Source organism: Arvicanthis niloticus, chromosome 2 (genome assembly GCF_011762505.2).
Source record: "Arvicanthis niloticus isolate mArvNil1 chromosome 2, mArvNil1.pat.X, whole genome shotgun sequence".
In the NCBI taxonomy this organism is placed as follows: Eukaryota; Metazoa; Chordata; class Mammalia; order Rodentia; family Muridae; genus Arvicanthis; species Arvicanthis niloticus.
In genome coordinates this window covers 125344759-125361427 of record NC_047659.1, presented here as the reverse complement: position 1 = coordinate 125361427, position 16669 = coordinate 125344759, and the positions used below count along the sequence as shown (strand labels likewise).

At 46.6% G+C, this 16669-nt stretch overlaps 2 protein-coding genes and 1 long non-coding RNA gene across 5 annotated transcripts in view; 2 read left to right on the top strand and 1 right to left on the bottom strand.

Moving 5' to 3' along the window:
• Positions 1–551: 551 nt before the first annotated feature.
• Gdf5 (growth differentiation factor 5) lies at positions 552–4287 on the top strand. Its single transcript, XM_034495665.2, has 2 exons — positions 552–1502; positions 3413–4287. Exons 1-2 carry the CDS (start codon positions 890–892, stop codon positions 4285–4287), a joined length of 1488 nt encoding a protein of 495 aa, XP_034351556.1. The 5' UTR covers positions 552–889.
• LOC143441481 (uncharacterized) lies at positions 1446–4311 on the bottom strand. 2 transcript variants are annotated; one of them, XR_013108935.1, is made up of 3 exons: positions 4173–4311; positions 3241–3424; positions 1446–2317 (listed from the first exon to the last, which is right to left on the bottom strand). It is a non-coding gene; the product is annotated as an uncharacterized LOC143441481 (long non-coding RNA). The 2 variants fall into 2 exon arrangements; XR_013108936.1 differs by having other exon boundaries at positions 1446–2264.
• Positions 4312–15960: 11649 nt separating this feature from the next.
• Uqcc1 (ubiquinol-cytochrome c reductase complex assembly factor 1) overlaps positions 15961–16669 on the top strand; it is a 90183-nt gene continuing 89474 nt past the window's right edge. The window contains exon 1 of one of the 2 annotated variants that reach the window (XM_034495793.1): positions 15961–16573. In XM_034495793.1, the coding sequence (XP_034351684.1) occupies positions 16550–16573 (24 nt within the window). In that variant the 5' untranslated portion in view covers positions 15961–16549. Of the gene's footprint in view, positions 16618–16669 lie in introns of both variants that reach the window. The other variant, XM_034495795.2, reaches the window with a different exon arrangement.

The window sequence follows — 16669 nt, the reverse complement described above, 5'->3', positions numbered from 1 at the left end:
ACACACACACACACACACCAGGTCTCAGACTAGACAGAGAGATTGAAAATGCTTTTCAGACACTCCAAGGACTTCACTGAAAACCTAGCTCACACGCTCAGCGCCTGCAGGTCTCTACACTCTCCTCGACATCTCTGCTCAGGATGGTGGGGTGGAGGTGAAGACCCCTGAGTCTACTCTGGGATGTGGAGGCCCCCTAAGCCAGAGTCCCGCTATGGGGCTCTGAGCCAAGAGCCCCTGTGAGCCATGGCCTCCAAAGGGCAGCGGTGATTTTTTTCACATAAATATATCGCACTTAAATGAATTTAGACAGCATGACATCAGAGAGTAATTAAATTGGTTTGGGTTGGAATTCCGTTTCCAATTCCTGAGTTCAGGTTTGTAAAAGATTTTTTCTGAGCACCTGCAAGTTTGTGTGTGTGTGTGTGTGTGTGTGTGTGTGTGTGTGTGTGTGTGTAAGTATTTTCACTGGAAAGGATTCAAAATTAGAGGGAAAAAAAACTGGAGTGCACAGGCTGCATTACGCCATTCCTCCTTCTTGGAAAAATCCCTCAGCCTTATACAAGCCTCCTTCAAGCCCTCAGTCAGTTGTGCGGGAGAAAGGGGGCGGTCGGCTTTCTCCTTTCAAGAACGAGTTATTTTCAGCTGCTGACTGGAGACGGTGCACGTCTGGACACGGGAGCATTTCCACTATGGGACTGGATACAGACACACGCCCGGCGGACTTCAAGACACTCAGACTGAGGAGAAAGCCCTGCCTGCTGCTGCTACTGCTGCTGCCCCCGCTGCCTCTGAAGACCCAGTCCTTTCATGGTTTATCCTGCCAAGCCAGAGACACCTTCGCTGCTGCTGCCTTTCTCTGTGGTGTCATTCAGCGGTTGGCCAGAGGATGAGACTCCCCAAACTCCTCACTTTTTTGCTTTGGCACCTGGCTTGGTTGGACCTGGAACTCATCTGCACTGTGTTGGGTGCTCCTGACTTAGGCCAGAGACCCCCAGGGGCCAGGCCAGGGTTGGCCAAAGCAGAGGCCAAGGAGAGGCCACCCCTGGCCCGGAATATCTTTAGGCCAGGGGGTCACAGCTATGGTGTGGGGGCCACCAATGCCAGGGCCAAGGGAAGCTCTGGGCAGACACAGGCCAAGAAAGATGAATCCAGAAAGATGCCCCCCAGATCTGGTGGCTCTGAAACCAAGCCAGGACCCTCTCCCCAGACCAGGCAGGCTGCAGCCCGGACTGTAACCCCAAAAGGACAGCTTCCTGGGGGCAAAGCATCTTCAAAAGCAGGATCTGCCCCCAGCTCCTTCTTGCTGAAGAAGACCAGGGAGCCTGGGACCCCTCGAGAGCCCAAGGAGCCGTTTCGCCCGCCCCCCATCACACCCCACGAATACATGCTCTCGCTGTACAGGACGCTGTCCGATGCTGACAGAAAGGGAGGCAACAGCAGCGTGAAGTTGGAGGCTGGCCTGGCCAACACCATCACCAGCTTTATTGACAAAGGGCAAGGTGAGGGGTTGGGGTGGCAGGGAGGGGCATTTGCACAGACCCAGGAGTTCCAAAGTCGTGGAGTATGCAGGTGGAGGACAGTGTGTGTATTTAGCCTAGGGTGGGAATCCAGAACTTCTCTCATACACACTGGGTCCAGTACTAGGAGCACTTAGGGATCTCCAAGTTCAACTTCTGCAAGGTGCAGAATGGGTACTAAAATGCAGAGAGGAGCTAAGATCTGCCAGTTGGATACTAGACTCCAAGACCCACTCTTGATTACTGGGTGGTGCTCTGTACCTCGTGTGGGTCTAAAGTCTCTAAGCTCCAGGTTTTTCTCAGATAGCAGAGAGAAAGAAACTTTAGGTCCCCGTGGTTCTTCAACTGTACCCTCAGATAGGAGGTGAAGGGGGCAGGAAATGTAAAGACAGAATACTTGTCATCTTGGAGTCCCAGAGGGAGGCAGCTGACTGAGGGCACACTGAGCCCCTTCTTCCCTGGGGTCTCTTCCTATATGTATACTACATGGGCATTGGACTGGGTGATGTCTGAGCATTTTGAATGGGAATACCTTGTGTCCTTTCCATCAGTAACCTGGGAGAGTACTTGTCTTTCTTGCATTGCCAGAGGGAGGTCTGCCCGCCTAGTGTTGCTGGCTCTTCCTCTCAACTTGCTGCGTGTTCTTAGCAAATCCCTTCCCTTCTGAGTCTCCAGTTCTCTGGCTGGCAGTTGGTGAAGTTTCTTGCGGTTCACAGGCTCTGGTGCTGAGTCTCAGGACTTTGGCTGGCAGGGTGGGGGAGGGGCCAGGGTGGGAGAGGCTCCTCATTAGAGTTGGTCTGTAGGGGAATGACAGGGGGTGGGGGAGGTACAGAGGCAGTAGGTCTGGCAGAGGTGGGGGAGGTGGCCTGGCTGCCTGCCCAGCCAGGGAAAGCTGTGACCCCTCTAGGGCTCATAAAATAAGTCCTTGTGTCCCCCCAGCACTAAGGGAGCGTGGGGAGGGGAGATGGAGAGTTTAAAGGCCTAATTAGTTACCTTCTAGAGCAATAGTTGAATGTTCCCTAATGGCATATTGGCATTTAGGAAGGAGGGCATGCTGATTCAGAGATACCATTGAGCTTACACACACACACACACACACACACACCCCACACCACACAGCCTTATATTTTATACACATGGTAAATGAATTACATACATGCACACATACATATATAGCATCATGTTTAAGGTATTCATATAATCCCAACTCTACTTACACATGTCAGTATATTACCTTATGCTTACTCGTGAACCCAGTTGCACACATGGGTGTGTGTACACATACACAAACTGGAACACTCATGTACCAAATCATTAGCATGCGAACTAGGGAAGCTGAGCTGCAGACTGATCTTGTTAATTTGCTGTGTTACCCACATCAGTTTACTCTCAACTCTGTGCCTTGCCCATAACAAGAACTCTAAGATCGTTAAAGTGTAAGAAGCTCAGACCAGACTATTAAAGTTCTAGGCTACACTTTTATTTCTTTCTCCTTAGCTAGATGACATTGAATACGCCTCTGAGCTTTACTCTGAGCTTCTGTTTCCTCCTCTGAAAAGTGGTTAATTTAAATGTACATACCACCTATCTTATTTATAGGAGAGAATCACGCTGGATCACGCATGGGGAGGACACTGATAGGTGACAGTTATAAGGCTAATGACTTTAATACATATTGGCACAAACACCAGGGTCACTCAGATAATAAGTAGCCACATACCTTCATTGGGAAAAGGGCTCTTGGTGGTTTGCATGTTGGCTTCGGCCATAGTGGGGAAGAGGTTAGAGAAACCTCTTTTGATTGGGAGAGAGCTAGGTCCTCCCTGGAGGCCCAGAGGTGGCGGACTCTCTTGGTGAAGTGACAGGAATTGACTTCTGGCTGTTTTCTCTAGATGACCGAGGTCCTGTGGTCAGGAAGCAGAGGTACGTGTTTGACATCAGTGCCTTGGAGAAGGATGGGTTGTTGGGGGCTGAATTGCGGATCTTACGGAAGAAGCCCTTGGACGTGGCCAAGCCAGCGGTCCCCAGTAGCGGGCGGGTTGCCCAGCTGAAGCTGTCCAGCTGCCCCAGCGGCCGGCAGCCGGCAGCCTTGCTGGATGTGCGCTCCGTGCCAGGCCTGGATGGATCTGGCTGGGAGGTGTTCGACATCTGGAAACTCTTCCGAAATTTTAAGAACTCAGCGCAGCTGTGCCTGGAGCTGGAGGCCTGGGAACGGGGCCGGGCCGTGGACCTCCGTGGCCTGGGCTTTGAACGTGCTGCCCGACAGGTCCACGAGAAAGCCCTATTCCTGGTGTTTGGTCGTACTAAAAAACGGGACCTGTTCTTTAATGAGATTAAGGCCCGCTCTGGCCAGGATGACAAGACCGTGTATGAATATCTGTTCAGCCAGCGGCGGAAACGGCGGGCCCCACTGGCCAATCGCCAGGGCAAGCGACCCAGCAAGAACCTCAAGGCTCGCTGCAGTCGCAAGGCCTTGCATGTCAACTTCAAGGACATGGGGTGGGACGACTGGATCATCGCGCCCCTTGAGTATGAGGCCTTCCACTGCGAAGGACTGTGTGAGTTCCCCTTGCGCTCCCACTTGGAGCCCACAAACCATGCAGTCATTCAGACCCTGATGAACTCTATGGACCCTGAATCCACACCACCCACCTGTTGTGTGCCTACACGGTTGAGTCCCATCAGCATCCTCTTCATTGACTCTGCCAACAACGTGGTATATAAACAGTACGAGGACATGGTCGTGGAATCTTGTGGCTGCAGGTAGCAGCGTGGGCCCTCTTGTCTTCCAGGGTGGCACATCCAGAGAGAACCCCCTCCACAGGCTCCTGGAATCACAGAGAAGTTGTAAAGCTGCAGCTGGAAGTATCTCAACAGCCTGCAGGAAAGAGTTTTCATCAGGCTTACTCTCCGGATATGTTTTGGGCTAAAGAGACCCCCATCTGAAGATGCCTGTCCAAGGAACAGACTCTGAGTGGGCCTGAGGCCCAGGAAAGGTGTTCTTCAATGAGACTCAGTTCACCATATCTCCTCCCCGGGGCTTCCTTGCTCTCCAGACTCTCCAGAGAAACTGGAGCTATCGCCGAAGCTCCTCATGGGAGAGCTACAAGTGCCATCCCCTCCTTGAGTCACCTTTGTGCCTGGTGTGCCACGAGATGTTCATTGCAGGGGCTGGGCAAGAAGGGGAAAGGACTTGGGCAGGGGTGAAGAGTAGGAGACTAATTAGGCTGTTAGATTAAAATGTACATCGATGAGATAAAAAGCTGAATCTTCATGGCTAAAATTGTGGCAGATTTCTTGTTTACTCCAGGGGACCCAGATCTCCTAAAGAATTGTTAACCCTTGAGAGTGAAAGTAGGGTGCCTCAGGTATAAACTGTTTCCCAGGCTTGGACTCTACCCCCACTCCTGGGAACCGAAGCAGAATGGTGCAGAGAGTACAGCTGGTCAGGGCCAGAGTTCACCTCTCGCCCCATTCCTGATCTTTCCAAAAGCCATTGGTCCCTAGCTCCTTCTGTTCCATTGGGGCCTAGCATAGAGCTAGAGTTTTACATTCCCTAAACAAGCTCCTGTCTCCAAAATGAAGCCTTCAGGGGGTAGGGGGTGGGGAAGCGTGGTTTTCTTTTACACTGTCTCCACTTCATTCACAGCCTCTGCCCAGTGCCCCCCTCTACCACAATAATCACAGACTTGCCTGGGCTTCATTTAAAGGGCCTTCTACTTTTTTCCATGGGGAGTCTGGGCTGCCAAGGTCTCTACCGCCCTGTGGTGGCGTCACATCTCTACCACTGACCACTGCTTCTCACATGATCTGGCTTAGGACCCCACTGCTCTCTGGGGCTGTGTGACCACAGCACTTCACTGTTCACAAAGCTCCGAGTCAGAAGAGGAGCCGCTCCCTTTACATTGCATATTATGTAAGTGCGTAATTACACACAAATCACTAATCTCCCCTGCTGACCTCAGACAGACAGAACATGCCAGGCACATCCTCACAATGCTTCCTGCTTGGAACTTGGCCCACAGTAAATGTTCACTTCCTTTTCTTAGCTAGAATCTTTGGGGGAGGTGTGGGGCATGAACTTTTGGAGAGGACAGTCCTCTCTGGTAGAGAATTTTAGGCACCTGGATCTCAGAGTGGAGGGCTCAAGGCCCAGATTCTACCTGGTTAGAGAGAGACACAAGGACCAGGAGAAGTCCAAGTCTCTGGTTCCCACCCATACGGCCTCAAAATTTTCCCCACCTCTCTCCAGCTGAGGCTTTGATTCCCAGGGCTCCCAGCCAAAGCTGTCTCAAAAGTAGGGATCCCTGCCCAACAATGGGCAGATCTTGTGTCCTTTTCCTTTGGGTTGTCAGGACCTGAAGCAAGAGCCCAGTGCAGGGGGCAGCTTTCTTTTGAGCTGTCTCCTTGATTTGGAGGCCATTACCTGTCCCAGAGGAGCCAGACTGAGTCTGGAACTGAGTTCTCTCTGGCTAGGCTTCGTTGTGTTTGGCTAGTAGTGCGCCTGAGAGCTCTGAGGGTAAACAAAGGAGCTGCCACAGCAGACAGAGGCCTGGTGTGTGAGAGAGAATGAGCCCTGAGGAAGGTGCTGGCGAGGCCAAGCAGACAACTATGGCTACAGAGGGAGCAGTGTAGGATCGAGGTGGCTAGAAACCCACGGGCAGAGAGACAGCAGGAAGGGGTCACAGGTGGTATTGGCTGCCCCAAGTACTTATTTCTTGGGCTGTGTGTTTCTTGTTTCTTGGAAAGTTCTCCTTGCCTTAGCTCTGGTAGAACATCACCAGAGTCACAGAGCTCTCTGTAGCCTGAAAGCTTAGGCTTTGGGTGGGTGGTCATAGCTCTGGCTGAACACCCCAAAAGCTTTCTTTCCCATCCCAAACTGCCCTGGACCTCAAAAGAACAACTCAGACTTTACAACCCCCTTCACCCAACTCTAGAGAACCAATCTGACCATTTTGAGTGGTTAGAGCCCTTCCATTCCAACCTTCAGATCAGGGCAATGGCCTCCAGGGAGAACTCTCTCCCTCGGCACCACATCTGGTTACAATCACAGGAAGCTGCATACTTGTGTACTTACATTATTGCTCAAAGAGCTTACTGGGGGCTCTGGAGATGGCTCAGTTGGTAAAGCACTCAACACACAAGCATGAAGACCCCACTTTTGATTCCTAGCAGCCACACATAAAACAGAGTACAACAGCACCTGTCTGTAATTCCAGTCCTGGGGAGGGAGAGATAGACAGATAGATCCCTGGAGCTTGCTTCCTGGTCTGCCTAGATGGATCTTTGAGTCCGAGGTTTAGTGAGAGACTCTATCTCAAAACATATGGTGGAAAGTAACCAAGGAAGACACCATGCATCATCAACCTGGGGCCTCTACATGAATACACACAAACACATATGTGCACACACACTGGAACATGTGTACTTGGATTCTGATGTGCACACATAGACACATCCCTCCCTCTCACACACAAAACAATACAGGGTTTCTATTCTATGCCATAGTTCACGCTCTCCTAACCATAGTCCCCCAGCTATGAAGAGTTCAAAAGGTTGTGTAGCTTCAAACTTCAGTTTTGCCTTCTGTCAGTTATAGGCCTTGAGGGCAGCAATGGTTCAGCAGTTTAGAGGACTGGCTGCCCTTGAAGAGGTCCTGAACTCAGTTCCAAGCAACCACACTAAGTGGTAACAACCACCCATGATTCCACTCCTAGCCTCCGTAGGTACCTGAACACATGTGTGAATACACATACATGAGTGTGCATGCACACACAATACATATAAATAAATCTTTAAAAAAGTTACAGGCCTTGAACAAGAAATAGGTACTGCCACGTAGGCAGGTACTTTACAATTGACTATGTACCTGAGGCTGGTCTACATCCTTTGGGGACTGCATGTCCAGCCTGTCCTCATGTGAGAAAGGAAGGAAGGAAAGGAAGGAAAGAAAATTTAAAAGGGGGGGGGCAAAAAATACATTTATTACCTACTTCATAAAGCTAGCTGTAAGGATATGAAAGACACTCAACCTCGTAGAATAAGTGGCACAAAGATGAAATTTGGTGATCATTTATTATTGTCACAGAGTGCCTTAGATTGTCTTAAGTAGGCAGTATAAAGATTGTGTGTGCGTGTGTGTGTGTGTGTGTGTGCGCGAGTGCACACATGTGTGCATGTGCACTTGTATGCACACACACGTGAGCATGTTTTAAACAGCAGGTATTTGTGTGTATACTCATGTTAGCTCTGGCTATCCAGGAACTCACTATGTAGACTAGGCAGGCCTTGATCTCATAGAGATCTGCCTGACTCTGCCTCCCTAGGGGTAAGGTGTGTGCCCTGCTTCTAAGAGTACTATTGACTTTTTTTTTTTCTGGTACCTAGAGGAGCGGCAGAGTGGCAACCACATGTCTCCTGCAGGCCTTCTCATTCTTTTTTTTTTTTTTTTTTTCAAGACAGAGTTTCCCTGTGTAGCCCTGGCTGTCCTGGAACTCACTCTGTAGACCAGGCTGGCCTCGAACTCAGAAATCCACCTGCCTCTGCCTTCCAAGTGCTGGGGGGCCTTCTCATTCTTATACCCACTCCTCTGGGCCCCTGAGTCCACTGACCCCTGTCTTGGCCAGTGATGGAGTCACCTCCCTGGCTTGGCTCTCTGGCCCCAAAAGTGTCTCCTTAGGGACACACCGTGCTGTGAATTCCTTGGGAAAATAGCAGAGCAGAGTTTAGGGCAGGAAACATGAGAGGCCCAGAGGGGAGGAAAGGAGGGAGGTTTCCAGCACTGTGCTCCTTGTCGCTAGGTCCTTTCCACATCCTGTGTCCCAGGGTCACAACAGGAGAAACAGCTTCTCTGGGGCTAGGACATACAACCTCAGGAAGCCTTACAACCTTCATTCTGACTCAGCTGGTTCTCCCGATCTGAATACACATATGCTGGAGCACAGTAGGGCTTGTCACATGAGTGGGAATCTGGGAGTTCCAGCCCTGGTTCTACTACTGTCCAGCTAAGTGGCCCAGATCAAGTTAGTTAACCTCTTCAAGCCTCAGTTTACCTCTCTGTAAAAAAGGGATAATATAAATGTTATAAATCTGGGGCTTGAGAGATGGCTTGGCTGTTAAAAGGACCTGCTGCTCTTGTGGAAAGATTGTGTTTGTCTTCCAGTGCCCACATAGCAGCTCACAATCATCTGTAACTCCAGGTCCAGAGGAGGCAGCACCTTTTGCTGGTCTCTATGGGCACTGTCCTTTCATGTGGAACACATACTAAGTAGTGTACATATATACACACAGGGAAACACTCATGCACATAAAATAAATATATATGACTCTTGAAGTCATTCAAGAGGACTTTGTCATTGAAGTCATTCAATTAGGATATTAGTCATATCCTAAGCCCTCAGGTTTAGGATATGAGGGTATTCGTTTATTTCACCAATCTTTGATCTAGTCGTTCATTTATTGATTAGTGAATAGTTATTGAAGGTCCAGTTAGGCACAGACACTGTACTGAGTGTTAGCATAACAAAGTCAGAAGCATTGCAGATGTTTACCAAGGGCTTGTCATGTCCTTACAATGTTCTTAAGGTTCATGCATACATAGAAAAGGAAACAAAGAACCTGAAGGGGTTTGGGATAAGGAAAGCTGGGTGAGAGTAGATGGAACAGAACAGGAAACCAAACAAAATCATAACAAACCAAAAACCCACCTATCCACTTAAACCCATGGAGCAACTCCATAAGTAAATATAGGATATGAACAAGTGTGATTTCACTAACTTCAGACTGAAGGGAGACAGCATTTAGGTGGTTGTGAAGCCTGTGGAGTTAATGTAATATAACATGGCTGCCTGAATGCTAATACAAGTGTGAGCTTCAGGCCTGGGACAATAGTTTACAGTTCAGAGGTAGAATGGCTTGGTAAGCATGTGCATGGCTCTGGGATTAAACCTCAACACTGCAAAAAGAAAAGAAAAACGAAAAACAAATGCAGTGCTCATTACGTGAATATATCACCATACCTGCCACACCTGGCTTCTTTCACACACACACACACACACACACACACACACACACACACACCCACACCACACCACACACGAGGGGGGGCGTATTGTGTACTGTGTAGCTCTGGCTGTCCTGGAACTCACTATGTAGACCAGGCTGGCCTTGATCTCACTGAGATCTGCCTGTGCCTGCCTCTGCCACGTGAGTGCTGCCGTTACGCCATTATGACTGGCTGGTTTTTTGACTTCTTGACATAAGCCATTACAAGATGCACAAAGGGCAATGGTAGTGAGAGGTCTAGAAATAATATCTTAAGAGATTCAGCTGAAGAGACTAGCACTATCAAGATGAGGAAGGAGGAGGAGCAGAGCAGCTGTGTGAAGAGATATTGCAGCCTTTAGAAGAAGAGATGCAATCAAAACGTGCAGTTCTGGAGGCCAGAACAATACACTAAGAGATGCAAATCCAATAGCTGTGGGAAGGGATCAAGCATGGCCCCTATCATCCTTAATTCTCATAACTAAGCCCATGACATGGCTGCTGTAACCTTCATCCTAGAGATGAGTTACTGCACTCTCTATGCAGACTTTGGAATGATTTTTCTTTCCTTTTTCTCTCTCCCTGACACAGGGTTTCTCTGTGTATATCCCTGGCTATCTTAGAACTCACTCTGTAGATCAGGCTGGCCTCAAACTCAGAGATCCACCTGTCTCTGCATCCTATGTGTTGGGATTAAAGACATGAGCTACCACCTCCTGGCTGTTTTTCTTTTTTAAGGCTTATGAGTTTTTTATTTCTGAAACATTTTTATTGGTGTATGTTTATCATACATGATATTGGGTTTTATAAAGACATTTCTATAAAAGTATATACTGTATTATGAGAATATTAGCCTATCCCCTGGTGTTTGTTTTGTTTTGTTTTTGAGACAAGATTTCATGCCATACTAGTCCAGACTGGCCTTGAACTTACAGCAAGCATCCTGTACAGCATCCTTCAGGCTGGGATTATGTGCATGTGCTTCTACTATACCTGGCTTAAAATAACTTTTAAAACTAAAGATAGTTGAGGTAATGTCCTCTGACCTCCGCACATTTTCTGTGGCACACATGTCTACATACAGTTGCACACATACATTTGTGATAATAAACTAACAATTGCTTTGTTTTTTGTTTTGTTTTTTCGAGACAGGGTTTCTCTGTATAGCCCAGACTGTCCTAAAACTCACTCTGTAGACCAGGCTGGCCATGAACTCAGAAATCCGCCTGCCTCTGCCTCCCAAGTGCTGGGATTAAAGGCGTGCGCCACCACTGCCTGGCTATAAATTAACAATTGCAAAATGTGGTGGAGAGTGATTGAGGAAGACATCTGATGTTCACCTATGGTTTCCATATGCATGGGCACACACATGTACATGCACACATGCACACATGTGCAAATGTACACACCAACAAACTTAATATCCTAAGAATCAATATTTCTTAGTCTGATGAGCACTGTATACACACGCACTCCACAAAATCATGAAAGAACATGTTAGGATAACTGTTTACCTAACATGCATGTAATTAGATCCTTACTTTATACTACATACAAAAATCAACTCAAAATTTATTGATGACTTCAGCATTCAGGTAGATCTCTGTACGAGTTTGAAACCAGGCTTATCCACACAGTGTGAGACTTGTTTCAAAACAAAAGAAAAGTTCATTGAAGACTTAAACATCAGACCTCAAACTTAAAAGCTACTGGATTAAAGAGTAGGTGAAAAGCTCCCAGACACTGGTCTGGGTAACATTTTATTGTGAGTTTGTGCGAGTGTGGGTATGTATGTGCCATGGTGAACTCCTGGAGGTCAGAGGGCAAAACCTGTGATCCCCACAGGAGCTTCTTACAGACTCTTTTGCCTCTGCCTCCTACCTCACAGTAGGAGTGTTGGGATTACAGACATGCGCCACCCACCCAGATTGCCATGTGTATTCGGAGGATCACCACACTCATGCCATCAGGTTTCCCCAGCAAGCACTTTTACCCACTGAGCCATTGTCCTGACCCAATAGTTCCTTTGTGTTTTTGAGACAGGGTCTGACTTTGTAGACCAGGCTGGCCTCAAACTTACAAAGATTCACTTGCGTCTGCCTTCTGAGTTCTAGGATTACAAGTGAGTTCCAAACATACCTGGCTCCAATATATATATTTAAATTTTTATTATTTTAAGCTGTGTGTGTGCATGTAAGCACATGTGGGCAGGTGCCCACGGAAGCCAGAGACATCAAACTCTTTGGGATTTAGAGTTGCAAGTGGTTGTGAACCACTCTATGTGGGTGTTGGAAAAAGAACTTAGTCCTCCAGAAAAGCAGTATTTGCTCTTAAACACCGAGCCACCTCTCTAGCTTTAACAGTTGCTATTATTATTATTATTATTATTATTATTATTATTATTATTATTATTAATTTCTTTTAGAGAGAATTTCACTATGTAGCAGTGGTTAGCCTGGAACTCTATATGCAGACTAAGCTGGCCTCTGCCTGACAAGTGCTGAGATTAAAGGCATGTATCATCATGTCCAACCCCAGTAGTTTTTAAAAATGTATTTAAATTGTTTTATGATCTCCAAAATATGGAAACAACAAAACCAAGATAATTGTAACTACTTTAAACTAGAAACAGAAACATTTAGCAGAATGAAGAGGCACCCATAGAATGGGGGAAAGTATTTGCAAACCATATATCTGATAATGATGTTAATATCCAAAATATATAAAGATTTCACTCAGCTCAACGGCAACAAAATTATCTGGTTAAAGACTAGGCAAAGAGAACTGGAGAGATGGCTCAGCAGTTAGGAACACTGGTTGATCTTCCAAAGGACGATCCCAGAACCAACATGGCAGCTCACAACCATCTGTAACTCCAATTCCTGAGGATCTGACACTCACACACAGGATATAAGTAGGCAGAATACTAATATGTATAAAATAAAAATTGAAAAATAATAAAAAATAACAAAAAGGTAAGAAACTAGAGAGATTGCTCAGTGGTTAGGAACACTGACTATTCTTCAGAGGACTGGGGTTCAATTCACAGCAACCACATGGCAGTTCTCGACTCTCTAACTCCAAGATCTGACACACTCAGAGACATACCTGCAGGCAAAACACCAACACAGTTATAAATAAATTAAATATTTTTTCAAAAAGACTAGGCAAAGGGGTTGAGGATGGAGCTCACTGGTAGAGATCTTGCCCCTTCCCCTCCATGAGAAATACTCTGGGTTTGATCTTTGGCACCACACAAATAACAAAACAGACCAACTGCTGATACGGTGGCACACGACTTTAATCCTAGAATACAGAGGGCAGGAGCGGAGGTCTCTTTGAGTTCAAGGCCAGTCTGATTTATATAGAAAATTACGGGCCAGCCAGGCTTGTCTCAAACTACCTACCCACCCACTCACCCAGCCAACCAACCAATCAAAAGCCAACACTAGCCCACAACAATGGGCAAAGGATTTTTTGAAAACAGTCATTTTTCCCTAAAAGATATATAATTAGCTAATAGGCATATGGAGAAAATACTTCATCATTAATAATCAACTGACACCACCATAAGATATCACATCTCTGAGGCTAGATTTCATAACTGGCATTGATGAAGAAGAAAAAGAAACATATGCAATATTGTAAACAGAAATACAAGTTACAATAGCTACTGAAGAGACAAAAAGAAAGACCATACAAAAATTTAAAAGCAGAATTATTATATAATCTAGCAATACTATTGGCCACCTATCTACAGACAATGAAATCAGTGTTCACACATTCGTGTGGCGTCAATCACAACTACCAACACATAAAGTTGATAATGCAAGTGTCCATCAAGCAGATGAGCAGGGAAATAAAATGTTAATATTCATAGTAGAATGCTGTTCAGCCAAAGAGTCTCCTGTCTATAGGGACAATATTCATGAAGTTGGAGGACATTGATACATGAAATAAGTTAGACACACAGACAAGTATTTCACCTAAAAGTGAACTCATGGAAGCAAACAGCAAATACGGCTCTTAGGAGTCCAGAACAGTGCCAAACTGTTGGTCATAGGACACAAAATTTTACTTAGAGAGGACAAATAAATTCAGGAGTACTACTATAGTTTGGTGACTGCTTTCTCTCTCTCTCTCTCTCTCTCTCTCTCTCTCTCTCTCTATATATATATATATATATATATATATATATATATAATTTGTGTGTGTGTGTGTGTGTGTGTGTATGTGTATGTATATGTATATGTACATAAGACAGGGTTTCTTTGTGTAGCACTGGTTGACCTGGAACTCGCTCTGTACACCAGGCTGGTCAAAACTCAGAGATCTACCTGCCTCTGCCTCCCTAGTGCTGGAATTAAAGGTGTGTGCCACCAACATCAGATGCATTTCATTTTTTTTTTTTTTTTTGAGACAGGGTTTCTCTGTGTAGCTCTGGCTGTCCTGGAACTCACTCTGTAGACCAGGTTGGCCTCGAACTCAAAAATCCACCTGCCTCTGCCTCCCAAGTGCTGGGATTAAAGGCATGTGCCACCACTGCCTGGCGCATTTCATTTTTTGAATTACATTTTTAAATACCACTTAAAGAGTATTTTTTGAACACATGTAAAATGAGTTTATATGCTACTTAGCTTGTTTGGGGGAACCCACCAGAAATGAACACTCAGACGTTTTATAGGCAATTGAAAAATCTTTACTCTGACTGACTGGGATTACACTCAGGTATTCAGATCCTAAATGGTATAGCACTGAGTTGTCAGAGAATGTTTTGTTTTTTAAAAACCCTTTCTTTCTCTTTCTTTCTTTCTTTCTTTCTTCCTTTCAAAGAATTATTTATTACATTTATATGTATACACTGTCACTATCTTCAAAACACCAGAAGAGGGCATCAGATCCCATTACAGATGGTTGTGAGCCACCATGTGGTTGCTGGGAATTGAACTCAGGACCTCTGGAAGAGCAGTCAGTGCTCATAACCACTGAGCCATCTCTCCAGCTCAGAGTGTAGGCTTTTTTAAAGGCAGAAACCACTTCCTGGCATCTTCCTCAGCAACTGCAGGGGTCTTCACATAAGCAAGCAGTTTAACAGAAGCTCAGATAAGCAGTTAGCTGGAGGGGGAAAGTTTGCACAAGCAGGAGCCAAGATAGGTTAACTAGGGCATCTTGACCTTGGGTTCCTGGAATAGAGTTGGGTAAATTTCCACAGGTTTCTCCATCAAGGAGATCAAATTCTAATTAAACCTGAAACAGCCTCAGCAAGAAGACAAGATGGAGGAACCTCTCTGTTGTCTTGCTCCATCACAAGGTTAATTTAGTCATTTCACATGCAAACATTTAAAAACCAGAAACTTGATAAATATACAGAATTTTGCCAGGTGTTGGGAGGCAGAGGCAGTTGGTTCTCAGTTGGTTCCAGGCCAGCCAAGGCTACATGGTGAGACCTGCTCAAAACAAAACAAAGTTGGGAGGCTGGACATAGTATCACAGGCCTATAATCCCAGCACTTGGGAGATGAAGGCACAGGAGGATCAGGACTTCAAGGCCCGCCTCAGCTACATAGAGCTTGAGGTCAGCCTGGGCTACACCAAATTTTATTTAAAAGGGAGAAAGAAGGCAACAAAAAGATCACCCTGAATCCCACCTTACTTGTCAGTTCCACCTATAGGCTTTATCCTGCTAAGCTGGCCAAGTACCTGCCTATATTGTTTTCATTAGCTATTTATTGTTTCCTTCATATCATTTTGTTTGTTTGTTTTCACGAGTTGTCTACTCAGACTTAGGGTCCCCTACTTGCCCCACTAGCTCACAAGCTCCGCAGAGTTACTCACACCTGTCTGGTACCCAGTGCACGCTGAATAAATACTGAATACTCAGTAGGTCTTTATTGACTGGTGGATAGAATGTGCTTCATCCGCTAGGCTCTGGCTCCTGCTCAGTCACTGAAGCAGCAATGTCTTCTCTTTTCTTCCTTTTTTCCTCTTTCTTTCTTTCTTTTTTTTCTTTTTCTTTTTTCTTTTCTTTTCTTTCTTTCTTTCTTTCTTTCTTTTTTTTTTTTTGATACAGGGTTTCTCTGTATAGCCTTGGCTGTCCTGGAACTCACTCTGTAGACCAGACTGGCCTCGAAGTCAGAAATCCGCCGGCCTCTGCCTCCCAAGTGCTGGGATTAAAGGCGTGCGCCACCACTGCCTGGCTAGCGTTCTCTTTTCTACTTCTCTTGGGATACAAGAGTTCTTCAGCTAAGACGATCCACTTGCCCATTCCCATAGGCAACTCCTCTCATCCTTCTTTCTCTTCAATTACTATTATGTTTTGCTTGTTTGTTTTGGGGGACAAGGGTTCCTGGTTGTCCTGGAACTCTGTAAACAAGGCAGGCTTCGAACTCGGAGATCCTGTCTCTGCCTCTTGAGTGCTGGGAATAAAGGCGTGTGCCACCACACTTGGCTATCCTTTACTAATTCTTTCCTATCGGTATTCAAAGATGTATTAACCAGCCAAACACAAGCCTTAAGCTCCTTTTCTGCCAAGCCTCAGGTCAGCACCTGACAACCTCCTTTTCTGGCTTTCCAGGACTGTGCTCTTTGGTTCTCAGACTCCCTGACCTCTTTTTTAACTACTGGGACATCCGAGGTCCTGATCCCTTTAGCCTTGTAGTCTCCTGGGGGTGGAGTCAGTAAAGGAATGGCTGTAAGGGGTTAACCGAAGGGTGAGAGGGATGCGGGAGGCCAGGCCAGGGGTGTGTAGAGGAAGAACGTGAGCCCTTGTGACGCGCAGCAAGGACTTAAGACCGGCGAGGAGTCTGGCGTCCTGAAATCTCTTTCAGATCCACAGCAGGAAAACCGCTGGTGCGCAGTGCGACATCTACGCCTGCGCCGCCGCCGCCGGAGCCCGACTACCTTTAGCGAGGGGACAGAGGCTGAGTGGGTGGCGACAATCGGGATTCCGGAAGCCCACCTTTCACCCGGAAATGGTTGTGGAGGAACATGGCGTTGCTGGTGCGAGTCCTTGTGAGTACAGGAGTACTTTTCTAGAGACGCACGCGCGTCTCCAGGTTGGGCTTGGAGAGGGCGGGGCAGGAGGAGCAGGGGAGAACTGGGGGAACC

Excerpts from the sequence above, each read along its gene's own strand:
- Gdf5 (XM_034495665.2), top strand. The coding sequence starts at position 890 with ATGAGACTCCCCAAACTCCTCACTTTTTTGCTTTGGCACCTGGCTTGG. Across the intron at positions 1,503-3,412 it reads CTTTATTGACAAAGGGCAAG|ATGACCGAGGTCCTGTGGTC; the intron begins GTGAGGGGTTGG and ends TGTTTTCTCTAG.